A 17,208-nucleotide genomic window follows, 5' to 3' on the forward strand; every position below is an offset into this window, starting at 1 on the left:
TCTTGTGAGAATATTATGAGGAAAAATATATATGTAGCAGTATTGAGATTAACACACATGGAAACCACTCCATGTAAACCATATGTGGTTTACATGGAGTATATGGTTTACATGGAAATATCACTAGATATGTTTTACCTTCTTCATTTTTAATCATATGAAATTTCGTTTTATATACGAGGTCTGTTCAAGAAATACATAGACTGTTTGAATTGCTCGGGTCCAGTTGGTTCCAGTCAAATCCGCTTGGTGTCGCCATGTTCGTACAGATCAGCTGATTACAACGCGGTTTTTTGATTGCAAATATCATTATTGATTACTTAGCTACGCGGTTGTTTTCGAATTGTGTTTTTTCGTTTGGGGGATTTTAGAATGAGTGACTTCAACGAGTAAAGGTTGCTGTGAAATTTTATGTGTTAAACTCGGAAAATCTGCGAGTTATACTTTTGATATGCTCATGACTGCTTATGGCGACATTGCTTATTGCGACATGTTTTAAGTAGCATGGGCGTTTTAAAGATGGTCGTCAGTCGATTGAAGACGATGAGCGTCCTGGTCGTCCTTCCACGTCGACTGACGATTCATACGTAGACAAAATCAATACCCGGATTCGGGTAAATCGACGTGTGACTGTCAGAGAGCTTGCTGAAGAGGGTGGGATATCTGTTGGATAATTTTACGAAATTTTGACCTAAAAATTGAAGATGCACCACTGGTTTTTTCATCACGACAACGTTCCAGCCCGTTCAGCTCTCAGAACTCGTGAGTTTTTGGCCAAACGCTCGATCACTGTTCTTCCCCACCCACCCTACTCACCTGAACTCGCTTCTTGTGACTTCTTCTTGTTCCCCAAACTCAAAAGACCTTTGAAAGGAAGAATATTTGAGACGATCCCCGAGATTGAGATAAATGCGACGAAGGAACTGAAGAACATCACAAAAGAAGCGTTTCAGGACTGTTTTCAAAAGTGGAAACACCGTTGGGATAAGTATGTGCGTCGGGAAGGAGAGTACTTTGAAGGGGACCCAGACAAGTAACTTTTAAATAAAGTACATTTTGTTTTATGACGTTAGTCTACGTATTTTTGAACAGACCTCGTAATTTTAGACTACAAGCTGAAGAAACCAGTTTGAGTGCTAAATTATACTTTATGATGGTGTTTGTTCTACGTTGTACGAGTAAGAATCTTGAAGAAATCTGTCGGTCCCTCTATGGACATCCGTTGATTCCATTAGTGATTTTAATAGTCATCAAATGAGTTGGGGGTGCGCTATGATGGTGTAAATATAAAAAGGAATTGATTAATCAGACTGATACCAACAGCAGCAAATCATCGATTCTGGAAATTGTTATTTTTATGTTCCAAGTATTTTTTGAAATCGGTACGAAATTAGTTTTTAAAAAATAATAATTTTGTCGCGAAAAATTATAATGTTGTCTCAAGTTAAGAAGAAAACGTTGTCTTGTATTGTGCCTCTCGGGAATCCGAATTATCAATTTCTAATTTATCTACCGTACATTTTTTAAATTTATTTTAACTTATTTAAATAATTATAAAAAGGATTTTTCCAAGGAAGGAAAAAATTCTTTTAGTTATTGATGTCTCAATAAAATTTATTTATTGTATTACAATGTATATTTTGTTATATAAACACGTTCTTTCTAATACTAATGTTCTATTACATTATACTACAACAATCGGATTTGTGGCACAATGATGTTTTTATGGTTTTACCTGAAACAAAAAAAAACTTTTGTTTAAAAATCTATTTATAAAAGGATTTTACTGATGTATTTTAACTTAAAAACTTATAAAAATATCTTTCTGATACAGTATTCAGTAATAATAGGATGTTTGTATTGTAGTTGTTGAGTAGAGTGAAGAATTATAAAAATGTGAAATTTTCATTCGTCGTATAGAGAATTAAGGAAACAGTAATGTAAGAAAGTTGCTGCTTTAAGTTATAGTTGAATAATGAGAAATAATCTTTTATTAACGTTGTTGACGAGTCGTGTTTAATTTTTGTTTATGGTCTCAAAAGCTAATGGGTAAATACAATTTTTAATTAATTTTTTTTTATATCATTGACGTATAACGACATTGAATGTCAATAACATTTATAATTATATAACTTTTGCAATTGAATGGGCTAACAAGCTGTGGAATCATCTTCATGAGAGAACTGGAATATTTTTATTCAGAATAATGAATTATCTCGTATTTATAACGAGATTATTCATTTAAAAACGAAACACAAACGGCTTTACTTTTTTATTGTGTTAGTGTTGGATTATCTATTTTTAAAACCACCTCCTAAAATTTATTTCATTGCGATTAGATATTCACCTTTTTATTTTTTGAAAATAAGGTTACGCACCAACAACCGTTTATAAAAAATGTTGCTTAAAATTTAAACACTGATGACCGTTTCGATTGTGCAACAATCGTCATCAGTAGACACTACGGGAAAAGTTACGTAGATAATGTGTTGAAAAGTATAAACTAATATTAATTTATAAATGAGGAGTACTTAGAAACATTATAAAACTAGTATTTCGAGCCGGGACTTTACAATAAGAAATAAAATAAAAAAAATAAAAAATTGTCATCGTGTTGGGCAGTTCGAATAGATAGCGTAAATTTAATTTTATAATATTTAAATCAGTTAAATCCGCCCATCACGTCTTAGTTTACGTCTCTTTTGTAGATGGGGTAGATAAAACAAATCTAAAAAAAAAAAATAAAGACTGTATCGAACTTATAATCAAATCAAAAGATATTACCGACCGTGGAGAAAATTTTAAGACTGGAGAGGATAACAGTTTAATGTTCTTATAATTGCCAACTTTCGCAAAAGGTTTTATTTTTAACAAATTTAAACTTTAATAAGATTATTAGACATCGGTCACCTATGTTGTTCAACAATGATGATTTTATTTTTATTATTGATAAAGTAAGTTTTGAACTACCCTATGTATTACGTATATTTTTAAAACAGTAGTTTCTAATATACTACGATCGGTTTTCAATTTTGTAGCCCAATATTATCTGGAAACTGTTCAGATAAGTTCAGTTGCCAATAATACTGGCACATTTGTTGAAATTAAATAATTCATTAGACATTTTAAAAATTCATTTGATAGCATGGATCAGTTTAGCTGCCCATTACCTTTATTTCCGTTATTGGTGAAATGAGATAGATCATAATCGAAATAAAATTTTAACTATTGATTGGATAAAGGCGTTTCCAAAGGTTTCTTTATCCAATGAAGTTAAAAAAAAAATTAATTAAACAAAAGATTCAATTACAAACTATGAAAAATGTTACAATTTTTTGAGCTTTTGTAAATTTTTTTTTGCGACAAATAAAATATTTACTAACTAGTATATATACTGACAGGATTAAAAATTTCCAATATCCGCTGTCTTTTTTCCAATTCATTTTGCCGAACCTTTACTTGCGCGTTTAACAATTTGTTTTGCGTATCATTAACTATCTCTGATTTCTTTTGTTCAAATTCAATCTCTAGCCGATAACATCCTTTAATATAAGTCGACAGTAATTCATTTTTTCTTCTGTCCATGTCTTTTGCCAGTTTTGCCAATTCGAGTTCGCGATTTCTTATTACAGCTTCAATTTCCCATTGGTTTAAGTTCGGACTAAAAAGAAAATAACATTGTTTTATCCAGAATTAGTTAAAATATAATCGCATTTATATACATATTAAATATTAATGTAACAGACTGCATAGCTATTATTTTTACCTTAAGTTTATACTGATTATAATCTTTGCTTTTTACGGGATGGATTATATAAATCGTTCATTATTATAGTTTTAAATCTATTATATTTGATTTAAATATTATTATATGTAAACTACTTGCATTTGAATATAAATGTAACACGAAGTAATCCGATTGAGTTTAAACAAAAAAAAAAAGTAAAAGATTTAATTTAAACTATTAACCAAATATACTGATTTTATGGGCAAAGTAATTTAATTTGTCTTTCCTCATTAAAACACTGTTGTAACGCACTTCAAACAATATTCATCTTGAGTTACGTGCAATAACGCAAAGGAATAAAGAAAATAGGTTCAAACACATAACAGATTGTAAAATGGAGTTAAAAATTCAAAAAAGAGAAAGTTTTTCTTTTCATCTTTCTTTTCTTTGGTTTTATCTGGCAAATTAATTGTGAGAAATTTCAAATATTAAAAATTATTTTTATAAAAAGATTACAAAAATCTTTTTGTAAAGAAGTTTCGAATTATCGTAAAATTAAAGCAAACTGAGTAGTGAGGATATTTTATCTGAAAAATAACAATTTACTGCATATGTTTAGATGGCTACTATTTTTTTGAGAACTTGTTGGAAATTTACAGTTAAACGTATATATTAATGATTACGACATAAGGACAGGTACTGATTACTGTATCATGAAAACTCATAATGTTAAAACTGACTTACACGCTACATCAGAGTAATCTGTACCACAAACATAAATTATTTGAAAGTTACTTAATAGCTTTGGTCAAACATTGTAATATATAGACTTAATAAGTCGATAAATAAACGTAGATTGTAGTGGCAATAGTAGTTTTAAACGATATTGTGTATCTTGATTAAGAATTTTAATTTTTTTCCGTTAAAAATATGCACATATATAACTTTTTAATATTATGTATATAGACTAGTGTAAATGATGTTTATGTTGAAAATATTCTATACATCAACTATATATACAGTAGGTTGCGAAACGTATGAAAAAGAAAGACGGTTTTGTTGGTATCCTTTTTCTGTAAACTGTCATTTTTCTTTGATCATTTCCAAAGTTTTAAAATTGATACAAAAGACGATGTGTTTACTGTGAAATTTAGGCATTGATATTTTTTTGAATATTCAAATCTTGCTACCGGTAGAAATTCATCGATGAATAAAAGAAATGTTCGAAAGTTATGATACGGTAGAAATTTCTATAGGTGACGATAAACGCTTCCCGGTGATTATTACGAACAATTCAGGAAAGCTTGATGATAATGAAAATAAAATAACAAATTAGCATTATTTGATGATTTAAAATCGTTTCTAGAGCAGTTCTTGTTAAAATAATCGACCAGATTTATTTTAAAAGATTTGTTAGGATTGAGAGTAGTGTGTAATATTAGTTTTATTGTGAATTATTTTCTGTAAACGAGTACGTAGACTGAAATGTAGGTCTAAATGTCAGAGATTATGATTACAGCTTATTTGTAATTAATATTGACGTATTAATGAACAAGGGTTCTGTGCACTGAAAGATTAAAAATATTGTTTAGACGAGCCACTTTTAAATTAATGAATTAATAAAATAAAATTTTTATTTGTTGCTTTTAAGCTGCAAATACAATGGTATTAAAAATTTGACTGATTTAATTATACTTACATAGCAAAATTTGGATTGGCCGTCCCTCCAAGTAAGTTACTTCTTACATCAAATAGGTTATTTCCTCCAAGTAAGTTATTTCCCACACCTAATCCATAATTGTTATTTGTTACGCCGTTTAAGAAATCAAATCCTTGATTGTTTCTTCCAATGCCGTTGCCTCCTCCATTTAAAAGAAGCTGAAGCGGATTTATTTGTGGGTCTTTCCTGAAATGTGAAGTAATAATTAGAATATCATTAAATATTATATATATATATATATTATATATATATATATATTATATATATATATATATTATATATATATATATATATTATATATATATATATATATATATATATATATATATATATATATATATATATATATATATATATATATATGACACAGTTGTTATTTATTTCAATACACGAAGCAGCTATAAATATCTCTAATTTCTTTTTTAAATTTTTAATTATCGTAAAATTAAAGCAAACTGAGTAGCGAGAATATTTTATCTGAAAAATAACAATTTACTTCATTTGTTAAGATCGGTACTATTTTTTTTGAGAACTTGTTGGAAATTTACAGTTAAACGTAATATTAATGATTACGACATAAGGACAGGTACTGATTACTGTATCATGAAAACTCATAATGTTAAAACTGACTTACACCCTACATCAGAGTAATCTGTACCAGAAACGTAAATTATTTGAAAGTTACTTAATAGCTTTGGTCAAACATTGTAATATATAGACTTAATAAGTCGATAAATAAACGTAGATTCTGGTGGCAATAGTATTTTTAAACGTTATTGTGCATCTTGATTTAGAAAATTTAATTTTTTTCCGTTAAACATATGCACATATATAACTTTTTAATATTATGTATATAGACTAGTGCAAATGATGTTTATGTTGAAAATATTCTATACATCAACTATGTATACAGTAGGTTGCAAAACGTATGAAAAAGAAAGACCGTTTTGTTGGTATTCTTTTCTGTAAACTGCCATTTTTTCCCTATGATCATGTAGTTGAAGATTACAGAGTTTTAAATTGATACAAAAGACGATGTGTTTACTGTGAAATTTAAGCATTCATATTTTTTTTCAATATTCAAATCTTGTTACCGGTAGAAATTCATCGATGAATAAAAGAAATGTTCGAAAGTTATGATACGGTAGAACATTCTATAGGTGACTATAAACGCTTCCCGTTAATTATTACGAACAATTCAGGAAAGCTTGATGATAATGAAAATAAAATAAACAAATTAGCATTATTTGATGATTTGAAATTGTTTCTAGAGCAGTTCTTGTTAAAATAATCCACAAGATTTATTTTAAAAGATTTGTTAGGATTGAGAGTTGTGTATAATATTATTTTTATTGTGAATTATTTTCTGTAAACGAATACGTAGACTGAAATGTAGGTCTAAATGTCAGAGATTACGATTACAGCTTATTTGTAATTAATGTTGACGTATTAATGAACAAGGGTTCTGTGCACTGAAACATTAAAAATGTTGTTTAGACGAGCCACTCTTAAATTTACGAATTGATAAAAAAAATTTTATTTGTGCTTTTAAGCTGCAAATACAATGGTATTAAAAATTTGACTGATTTAATTATACTTACATAGAAAAATTTGGATTAACCGTGCCTCCAAGTAAGTTACTTCTTACATCAAATAGGTTATTTCCTCCAAGTAAGTTATTTCCCACACCGTTTAAGAATTCCAATCCTTGATTGTTTCTTCCAATGCCGTTGCCTCCTCCATTTAAAAGAAGGTGAAGCGGATTTATTTGTGGGTCTTGCCTGAAATGTGAAGTTGTAATTAGAATATCATATTAGAATATCATGTATCATAAAATATTATATATATATATATATATATATATATATAAATTTCTCTAATTTCTTTGCGATTTTTTCCACTGAATTTTTTATATTTGAATAGGTATTACATTTCACAAACTACATTTTGCGATAACCTGAAAAGTTGAAGCTTAAAAGATTTTAAGTTAAAGATTTGCCAAAAGTTCAATATTTAAAGCTGGCACATTACTATTTAACAGTTAAATCGGACGGGCCATGTCACTCGATGTTTGCATCTAAAAAAACACCCATGGATTTACTTTGAAGTCTTCTTCTACAGTAAGGGAAACTTAAATGACGGTCTTGTTCGTTAATTGAAAAATCCATAGTTTTCCGTAATAATATCTGGTCTAACAACGATTGTAAAAAAAAAAAAAATAGAGTCAAGTATAGTGGAGTCTAACTGCAAATTAGAACTCCACAAACGATGCTATTTCATTACAAGGACAATATTACCCTTACAATTCGAAAAATTGGTAATTTGTTTTACCTTAATTTCATTTTCCAACGTGTAGAGCTAGCTGTGTTTACACTAGACCTAGCTGGTGGCTCTTAATAAACTGTCCTCTTAATAAAATATATATTAAAATATCATTTTTCAAGACGAACCAAAATTTAATTTTAAACAAATACTTGATTTTCGTGCGCAATTTAAAAATATGTTATTTAAAAAAAAATTGAATTTGGTATTTTTTTTTGTCGAGACCAATTCCTTTATTTAGGTAAACACTGTTCCTAGCCCTGTTGAAATTGTAGAAGGAGGAAGTCCTACTCTTAAGTGAGTTTTAACACTCTTTAAGTTGTCAATGGATTTTCCCTACGTTCTGATGACCGTGATTTGTAACTCTGGGATGAGGGTGAAGCTACAGGAAGCCAAATCCGGTAGGAACAGGGGCATCATGATATGACAAACTAGAAACTCAAGTGTTTTGTAAATTCGATGGACACCAATATTGTCATCATGGGGCACTTACTCAGGAATGGACCTCCTCCGGACTATTAAAGCTTGGGGTGGTCCTTCCGGACTTTTAAAACTTATTTACTACGACAGTAAAGTTTTATAACAAAATTAATGACGGTAAATTTAAAATAATTAGACTACATTAAATAATTAACTATTGTAAAACCTATGATAGGAAAAAAAATTATATATATATATATATATATATATATATATATATATATATATATATATATATATATGTGTGTGTGTGTTACCGTTGATTTAGAAGTTGTAGAAGTTGTTGGGATGGTACGAAGAACGTGCTGATTAAAAAGAATACGTAAATCAAGATTAAATATGACATTTTTGCTTGTATTTGTTACCTTACTCTCGTATGTTCCTCTATTTAAGTAATGTTCTTATTTATATATTTGAAAACTGGTTACGGATTTTAATATTGTTGTTAATGTGATTATTTTATTCGAATGGTGTATGTAGGATTTCCACGGTAATAATTAAAAATTATAATGAAATAAATAATAATAATAAATATTATCTCGTATTTTTTTTAATTAGTACGATAAAGTATTTATAATTATTTATGTATATAATACTGGTTATTTTTGGATTAGTTAATTCGTTTAGTTTTTTCTTCGGTTTAGTTATCCATTTATCCTATATAAGTGAAATATACACAACATTAAAATATTAATTTGTAGAATTTATATATATATATATTTTTTTTTTTCTATACTGACCGTTCAGGGCTCGCTTGCCCACCCGACTATTCACCGTCTTGCTGTATATTTTTCTTTTATTATCCTTTTTTAAACACTGGGGGTAACCGGTAATCGCCTAAAAGACGTTGCCCCGGTTGATATTGCCGGGTCCACACTCTCTTTTCATAGGCATCCCAAGTCTCTTGCCGTTTCTACTTCAGTATCTCCCCTGCGGCCTCTCTTGGCATTTTTTCTTGCATCCTGACCAGCTGTTGGGCGCGAAGTGTTAATTGGGGGGAACCTCGCAATCACCTCGACCGCGACCCCTGATATTTTACGCTGCGCAGCCGTTTTCTTTATGGCTGCTCATCGCTGCAAGGAGGTCAGCCTTTCAACATTTCTTCGGCGGTCCAGGGCTGCAACCCAGACCGGACCGCATATAGTATTGACGACAACGCAGTCGTCATTATTAGTCTACTTTTACTTGCCTTGGGATCCTTCTGTGTCGCCACCACCTGCTCGCATCTTCCTATTGCCTCTTGCAGCGGGTGGTAAAGAGCCTCGACCTGTCGATCCAAACACCGAAGTATTCGGTTCGGCGGTGCTCCACCACCCGCACCCCGTCTGTCGCCGTCTCCGTCCCTCAACCGACCTCTCCTCACGACAGTTACCATCGCCGTCTCCAAGTCCCTCAACCGACCTCTCCTCACGACAGTTACCATCGCCGTATTTTAGTGGGAGCTAGTTTCATCCTATTCTCCCTTAGCTAGCCGCTTAACCTTGTGACCGCAATGTTGATAATGTAGGCAATGTATTCCCCCTTCCCCTCCGTGCGGCCTGGAACCAGCAGTGCCAGGTCATCGGCGTACGCGACCACCTCTGCCCCCTCTTGGAGTTCCATTCTCTGAAGGCCGTCGTACACCAGGTTACATAAAAAAGGGCCTAGCACCGATCCCTGTGGTACTACGCATGTCATCTCGAAGTCCAGAACCCCTTCTTCTGTGTGCGCAATCACCCGCCGATCATGGAGCTAACTGTTGATTGTTGCCATCAAATTGTCGCTTACACCCCTGACCCTAAGCGCCTCCACATTCACCCTCCAGGGGACACTATTGAAAGCATTTTCAATATCTGAAAGCACCACAAGGGGGATCTGTCTACGGCACCAGGTATCAGCCTTACGGTCCCTTGCCCAGTTCACCACGTATCGAATAGTATTGACGGTAGACTTTCCCTTAACGAAGCCAAATTGGGTTGAGGAGAGTCCTCCTTCGTCCCCAAACACAGTCAACATACGGTCCATTATTAGCCGTTCATAGACCTTAGCTTGTTCATTAAGAAGGCTGGTACCCTCTTCCAGGTTTGGGGATCAGAACCAGCCTAGCCTCCCTCCAGCTATGGGGAAAAGTCCATCTCGCCAAGGTCTAGTTCAGCGCTTCCAAAACTGCCCAGGGGTGGTGGCTCACAAGATGCCAGGGGGTGGTGGTTTAAGAACTACTCCTGGCACTTCATCCGGCACCGGATTCTTCTGTGTGCCAATTCTCCGGGCCGCACCTTGAAGTTCCTCTGTAAAGGGGCTGGGAGCCACTATCCACGATCTGGAAGAGATTCCTTACTTCCCTCACGGTTTGCTCTCTGGATAAAAGTGGGAGGCTCTTACCAAACTTCTTCATGACTATTTGGTAAGCCCTCCCCTACGGATTGTCGTCCAAGTCTTCAATCAGGCGGTCCCAAGCCTCCTTTTTAGCTTTCCGGATCTCGTCCGATGGTACTCTTGGCTCGGCGTTAGTCCTTTTCTTTTCTTTTTCCTGTTTAGCCTCCGGTAATTACCTTTTAGATAATACTTCAGAGGATGAATGCGGATGATATGTATGAGTGTAAATGAAGTGCAGTCTTGTACAGTCTCAGTTCGACGATTCCTGAGATGTGTGGTTAATTGAAACCCAACTACCAAAGAACAGTATTCAAATCCGTGTAAAAATAACTGACGGCGGTATACCTACTCTGCCTCTTCCATGTAAACCTGATGTCTTCGTATGGCGCAGAGAAGGGTCCTCCGAGCTCTATAGGCTTCTCTCTTAAGAGTCGCAATACGGTCGCTCCACTAGTGCACGTTTTTCTTCTTCCAGATCATCGTATCCGCCTCTCTGCGACATGCATTTGTTAGAAGGTTCTCCAGCTCTTCAGGACTCGAATCCTCTCCTAAGAGCAATTTCCGTTGCGTGAAGTCTATGATCCAAGCAACCTGCCTCTCAGTGGGTTTCCATCCTCGAGATAGCGCTCGATCTCCCGTCTGACCACATTCCACGTTGAATGCAATTGCCCGGTGGTCACTCCTATATTCTTCCTCTAGGACCCTCAAATTTGTAATCCTGGAAGCAACGCAATCAGTTACAGCGGTGATATTTATAACAGATTTGTTACCCCTTCATAGTTAAGTAGGCACGTGAAGTTCATTTGTCGTCACCAAGCCCAGAGACGAAAGCTGGATGATAATACATATTTCCGAGCTGTGGATCTGAACCCTTCCAACTCAACACACTTGGAGTTCAGATCTCTCGTCGGTATCACCGGCTTTCTCGTTGTCGCTATGCGCCTTTCCAGATTACCGATGAACTCCATAAACCGATCTAGCGTACAGTTTGAGGATATGTATGCCGTTCTCAGAAAAAAGTCCGTTAGTTAGCATTAAAGCCATCTCCAGACTCCGTGTATAGAACGGCGTTTCTTCCTGCAACACCTCGTATGACTGCGTCTCCTCCCTCATTAGCGTACCAGGCGCCAGTTAATTGCCGATGTTAATGCTAAATCTTTTACGTGGCATAGTGATTATACCGATGAGAGTGTAATCTGCCGCTGGAACACTCAGCGGCTTTCATCGATGCCGCTGAGCGTTCCATTCCCCGCAGTTAGGGTCGGGAGAGTGTGGCTCCTTGGTGGACGCGGGAACTTACTGAGCTGAAGTCATCTGTTCTCTGTTTACGGAGGTCCTCTCAATTTGAGAGTGACTCCAAGCGGCGAGCAGATATGATGGCTTCGAGGTTTAGAAAGCTCAGATGTTCTTAATATCACCAGGTAAGACAGGCAAAACGTGATTCTTGGCGTTCCTTTGGTCAGGAACAATGAAACAAAACCATGGAGTGTTGTATACCGAGTGCTAGGGGATAAACGAAAGAAGGACATTCTTCTGCCCGCTCTCTCGACTTGGCAAGGAGTGATTTCGGATAAAACTGAAATTCCTGCGTACTTTTTTAGATGAACTTTTGCCGGTTGATGATTTACCTGTAGAGATTGCTTGCCATCGTTGTGTTCAAAACGATATTGCTTCTCATCACGGGATGTTTTGTCTTCAGAAATTACTGATGTAGAGGTGCATGCGATAATCTGTAGCTTTGGCAGATGTATAGCTCCTGCTTTTGGTGGAATAACGGTCGATATCCTTGTTTGTTCATTGAACGTTATTGTTGAAATATTCACTAAAGTATTTAACAAAATGTTATTTGCGAGTTATTTTACAATTTTTTTCGAAACAGGGGTTGCAAGGATCCCACTGCTAGTTCCTCATATCGGCCTCTTACGTTATTGCCAGTTATTTGTAAGGTCTTCCAGAAGTTAATCTAATTGCGTATTAATGAGTAGTTGACATCACAACCATTATTTATGGAGGATCAGTATGCCTTTCGTCGTGGTAAGGGAACGGATGATACTATTTTACGAGTTTTAAGCATTGTCAAGAATATTCGTTCTGGGTGTATGTCTTGGAGATTTTCCTTGACATATCCGGGGTATTTAACAATCTGCGGTATCCTTGTGCTTTATTTCAGTTACAGAGACGTGGCTGTACAAAAAATGAAATGTAGGTGATGTATAGCTCTTTGGGAATCGAGACGTTCTGTTTTCTTATGGTCGCCACAAAGTGGAGAAGACACTGTCTAAGGGTGTTCTCCCTAAGTCTTGTGCTGGGCCCGTTATTGTGGGTTGTGGATTTTGAGACTTTGATGCGGCTGAGGTTGCCCGGCGGCTGTCGCATTGTCGCTTATGTCGATGACAACTACTGCGGGTTGAAGGATTTTTGCGGAATCGAGTTGAACTCTGCGCCTCTCGGGCATGCATGATAGTTGAGCTGCAGGGCCGTCAATAGATGGCATTCAGCCCGGTTAAATTCAAGATGATGCTGCTGAAGGGTCGTTTGGCTGTGACGCGTCGGGTCCATGTTTCAGTATCAGGCCATCAAATTCGATATGTTCAGATTTTTAATCGGGATGCTCCTTGATAAAAAAATTTAGTTTTAAGTAGCATTTATATACGTCGCGAAAAAGGCCAATAGTGCTTTCTTTGGAATTCGATGTGTGGTTAATCCGGATAAGGGTCTGGATTTTAAGACTATGATTATCCTCTATTATGGTGTGTGTGAGGCAATTATATTGTATACCGCACTTGTTTGGGCAGATAGGCTAAATTTTTAAACTTATAGGGAAATTTTGTTGAGCGCACAGCGCCTTTAGTTGTTGATGGTGACAGGTGGTTACCGTTCAATTTCTTTTGAGGATGTTTTGGTAATTGCTGGACTAAAGCCTATTGATGTTCTGGCGCTGGAACGTCAACAACGCCATTTCGCAAAGAAGTAGGGTCAACCAACTTCTGCTAGAATTAGAAAGATGGATTAGAATGATGGATTTCAGTTGTGGCAGCCTAGGTGGGATGAGACGGCTAATGGGCGTTACACGCATGATCTTTTTTCTGATGTGAGGAGTCTGCGGGACGCCTATTGGGTGTCCTCTAACAAGTGTATAACTCAGTTTCTTTCGGGTCATGGTGCTTTTAAGGATAGGTTGGCTCATTTCGGCCTGACTGATTCGGGTCTGTGTCCAAGGTGTGGCGTATTAGGTGATGTGATGCCTTTCTTGTTATATATGTTTGTCATCGGTATGATAAAAGACGATTAGAGGTAGTGAGGTAGCTCAGGTACATAGGGCCTATTTTAAATTTTAATGTCAACTGGAAAAGTCGGTTCAAATGGTCAATTGTGGAGAAGTTCATGAAATATTTGGTTCTTCAGCGAGTTGCGAGGGCGTGTAGTATGGGAATTCGAATTATCCGGGTGGTTAGATATCGCTTGAGCTCTCTTGTCGCCAAGGTAGGCGATCCGTAGTTTTTTTATTTTGTTCAGTTATTTCTTGATATTAGTTTTATTTCGTTGGTAGGACTATAACTTAAAGTTTAAATATTATATTTCTACTCGGTTCTGTTCGTTTGAGTAGTTTGTTTTTGGTTTTACTTTATGTTTCTTTATAGTATGTTCTTACACCGATGTAAATGTCATTCATGTCATTTACATCGGTGACATCCTGACGGAGGCCAAAGCTTTTAACCGAGAGATGTTATTCAGTCTTTGGGTTCAGAAGATGACCTCCGATGAAGCCCATCAGTGATTGGCACGAAGGAAGTGGCGTGGTGACCGGATTCGTTACGTGGTGGGATCTTCCCACCTTGTGACGATTCAGCATAGTTTATTTAAAACACAGAATGAGGTACATCGATCTACGATAATTCTATCGATGTCCGACTTTAATTTATTATATTGCTTTTAAGAGCTTCCTGAGCGTAGGATTTTTTTTATTCAAATAAACAGTTTTGATTTTTATTTCCTTATTTGGAAGAAATGTACAGGTAATTTTTTTATTTTTAAAATAAATTAATCAGAATTTATTTTTAATACAGTCGTGTATTAGTTGCTTATTGTAAAGGAAAATGTGAAATTATGTAGATAATGAAATCAAATAAAAACGCATATGAACGAATTCGAGGATATCAAAGTTGATTGATAAGAATGATGGAAGGAAAAATAATTATATATATTTTTTTTTATTAGTGATATATACTGTGGATCTTTGTGGATGGAGGTAGTTGCTAATGAGAACAGTTTTTATACGAAATTTAAATCTGATGATTATAGTCTAGCTTTATTGTGCAGTTTTAATGAATTAAATTTCAACCTTACTCTTTGTTTATACGGTAAATTCGACATATTCATCAGAAGATTAGGTATTTAAAGTGAATCTGTAACTGTGGGTAAAAATATTTACCTAGATTAAATATTTAAGCTTATTTTATTGAAAATGAGTATGATATTACTTGTTGAAGAAGTATTAATACCTTAATCATCCTGCAAAATTCTTTATTACTTTCTTACTTTTTGAGCACCTCCTGGAGAACGCAATATTTTCAATAGTTATCGAATATTCATGTGTATGTAAAAACGCTCAAATGTATTTGATATTTATGTTGATATAGAGTTTCGAGTGTTCGCCCGAGATTAAAACCATCCAGATAAATGAGCTATTGATTATGTAATGTACAGGATGGCGCACGAAATGTTCCAACATTTGTTTTGGCAATAATTGCTTAGGTTAATAATTATTAATGTGTTTTATGTTGGCAGAAGTGACAGCTGTTCATAATAATTGGTTTATTCTCTTTCTGATTGTAATGTTTTTTGTGTATCGTTCTAAAATGGCTGACAAAGAAAGACTGACTGTTGAATAGCGCGTAAAGAATGTGTTGTATTTTAATGAAACGAAAAGGGTGGTTCTTACACTACGACGGTTTCATACACATTTGGGTGTTCGCCGTCATCGGAACCATACACGTAAACATTACGAAAAACTTAGTGATGATTCAGTGTTCGAGAGTAAGCGCGAACGGCCTACCGATTTTCGTTCTCCACAGAATGTCAAAGCTGTCAGAGCAGCGTTGCTGAGGAGCCCGGGCAAATCAACTTGGGATTTTTAGGAGATCTGTGTAGCGAATTTTAAAAACCGCTTGGATTTGTATCCGTACAAAATATCAGTGTAACCTAAATTAACGGTTGACACAAACATCAAGGAACGGCATTCGCTGAGCGGGGTGTGAACGTAGAGATATTGTAGAACAATGTTTGATTTTCAAATGAGGAACATTTTCACCTAGACGGCATCGTTAATAAACAAAATGTGTATTTTTGGGCTTCCGAAAATCTACACGTTCTTGTAGTGCACCACGCTCCATGAATTACGGTACGGGCCGCTATTTCAAGTCACGGGGTAATAGGGTCATTCTTTTTTGAACAGACAGTGAACGTTATTTGAACATGATGCGTAATAATTTTGTTCCTCAGCTTCTTGCAAAAGGGTTTCGATTAGAAAACGAGTGGTTCATGCAGTATGAACCCAGACCGCATACAGTTTATTTTGTTAGACTTTCTGCATGAAACTTTTAACGCAAATGTCATATCAAACTAATTTTCTAATTATTTTGCGTGTGGATATATATTTGGCCCCCGAACTGTCCTGATTTGAATTCGTGTGATTATTTTGTTTGGGGACTTCTAAAGGAAAAGATTTTCCCTAAACATCCTCGTACAGCGATGTAAATGAGAGTCCTGAGCATTGAGGCGTGCAACTAGATAATGAGGATATGTGTCGTCGAGCTACTAACATACGCGTTCGTGTTGAGGAAGTTGCTAGACGTGATGGTGGTCATATTGAACACATGATAATTAGAAGATAATCTCCTGTTAAGTAGTAAACACGGTGTATTTTACTTTTCTGTATTGTCGTTCAAATAAATATCTTTTAACAAAACCAAACGTTGGATAATTTCGTGCGCCACTCTGCATATGTTGCTATTAATGTAATGTAAGTTTCGTTGTTAAATTACGTAATTTGTTATTCAGTTGCTAATTCTGTATTTGTGTAAAACAAATAACTTCTTCGTTAATTTGAAGTTATCATTGCTAAAATTTACTAACGCCTCAGTTAAAATACAATTCGATTTTATGTTTATGAAAAAATCCTTTTTTCTTATTATGTTCAACGATATTTGCTGCACTGATATAGATTTTTTTAAATTTCCTTTATTTTAGTGCTGGATCCTAACGTTCGTAAGAGATTGAAAAAGAAATTTTAACTTAACGTGTTGATATATAAATGACTAATATCATAAAAATAGTTTAGTAATTAATTTAATTTTAACTGCATTGTAATCTAAAGGTTTTCGTTTTCTTAGCATAGCAAAGAGAACATAATTTTTCCGCCAGGAAATCCTTACGTATATAATGTAAATGGAGCCTCGCTACTCTTCGCAAGAGTTCCTTGCGAAAATTTTTGGGAACTCTTTGACTCGGCTTCTTTTTTTTTCTTCCTACTTTTGAGGGGATTATAGAAGGAAAAATCCAAAATTTTAGAGCATTTCATCTCCCATCGTAGACATTTGAATGG

General features: G+C 34.8%; 1 protein-coding gene and 1 long non-coding RNA gene across 2 annotated transcripts in view; one reads left to right on the forward strand and one right to left on the reverse strand.

Annotated features, from left to right (window-relative positions):
- Positions 1 to 17,208, forward strand: part of LOC142326695 (uncharacterized) — a 181,192-nt gene that overhangs the window by 90,095 nt on the left and 73,889 nt on the right. The gene's annotated exons all lie outside the window — the stretch shown is intronic.
- Positions 1,724 to 9,475, reverse strand: LOC142326523 (uncharacterized). The gene is made up of 5 exons (XM_075369100.1): positions 9,435 to 9,475; positions 7,049 to 7,228; positions 5,427 to 5,633; positions 3,400 to 3,661; positions 1,724 to 1,735 (listed from the first exon to the last, which is right to left on the reverse strand). The coding sequence occupies exons 1-5, from the start codon at positions 9,473 to 9,475 to the stop codon at positions 1,724 to 1,726; spliced, it is 702 nt and encodes a 233-aa protein (XP_075225215.1).

Source organism: Lycorma delicatula, chromosome 6 (genome assembly GCF_047948215.1).
Source record: "Lycorma delicatula isolate Av1 chromosome 6, ASM4794821v1, whole genome shotgun sequence".
NCBI lineage: Eukaryota > Metazoa > Arthropoda > Insecta > Hemiptera > Fulgoridae > Lycorma > Lycorma delicatula.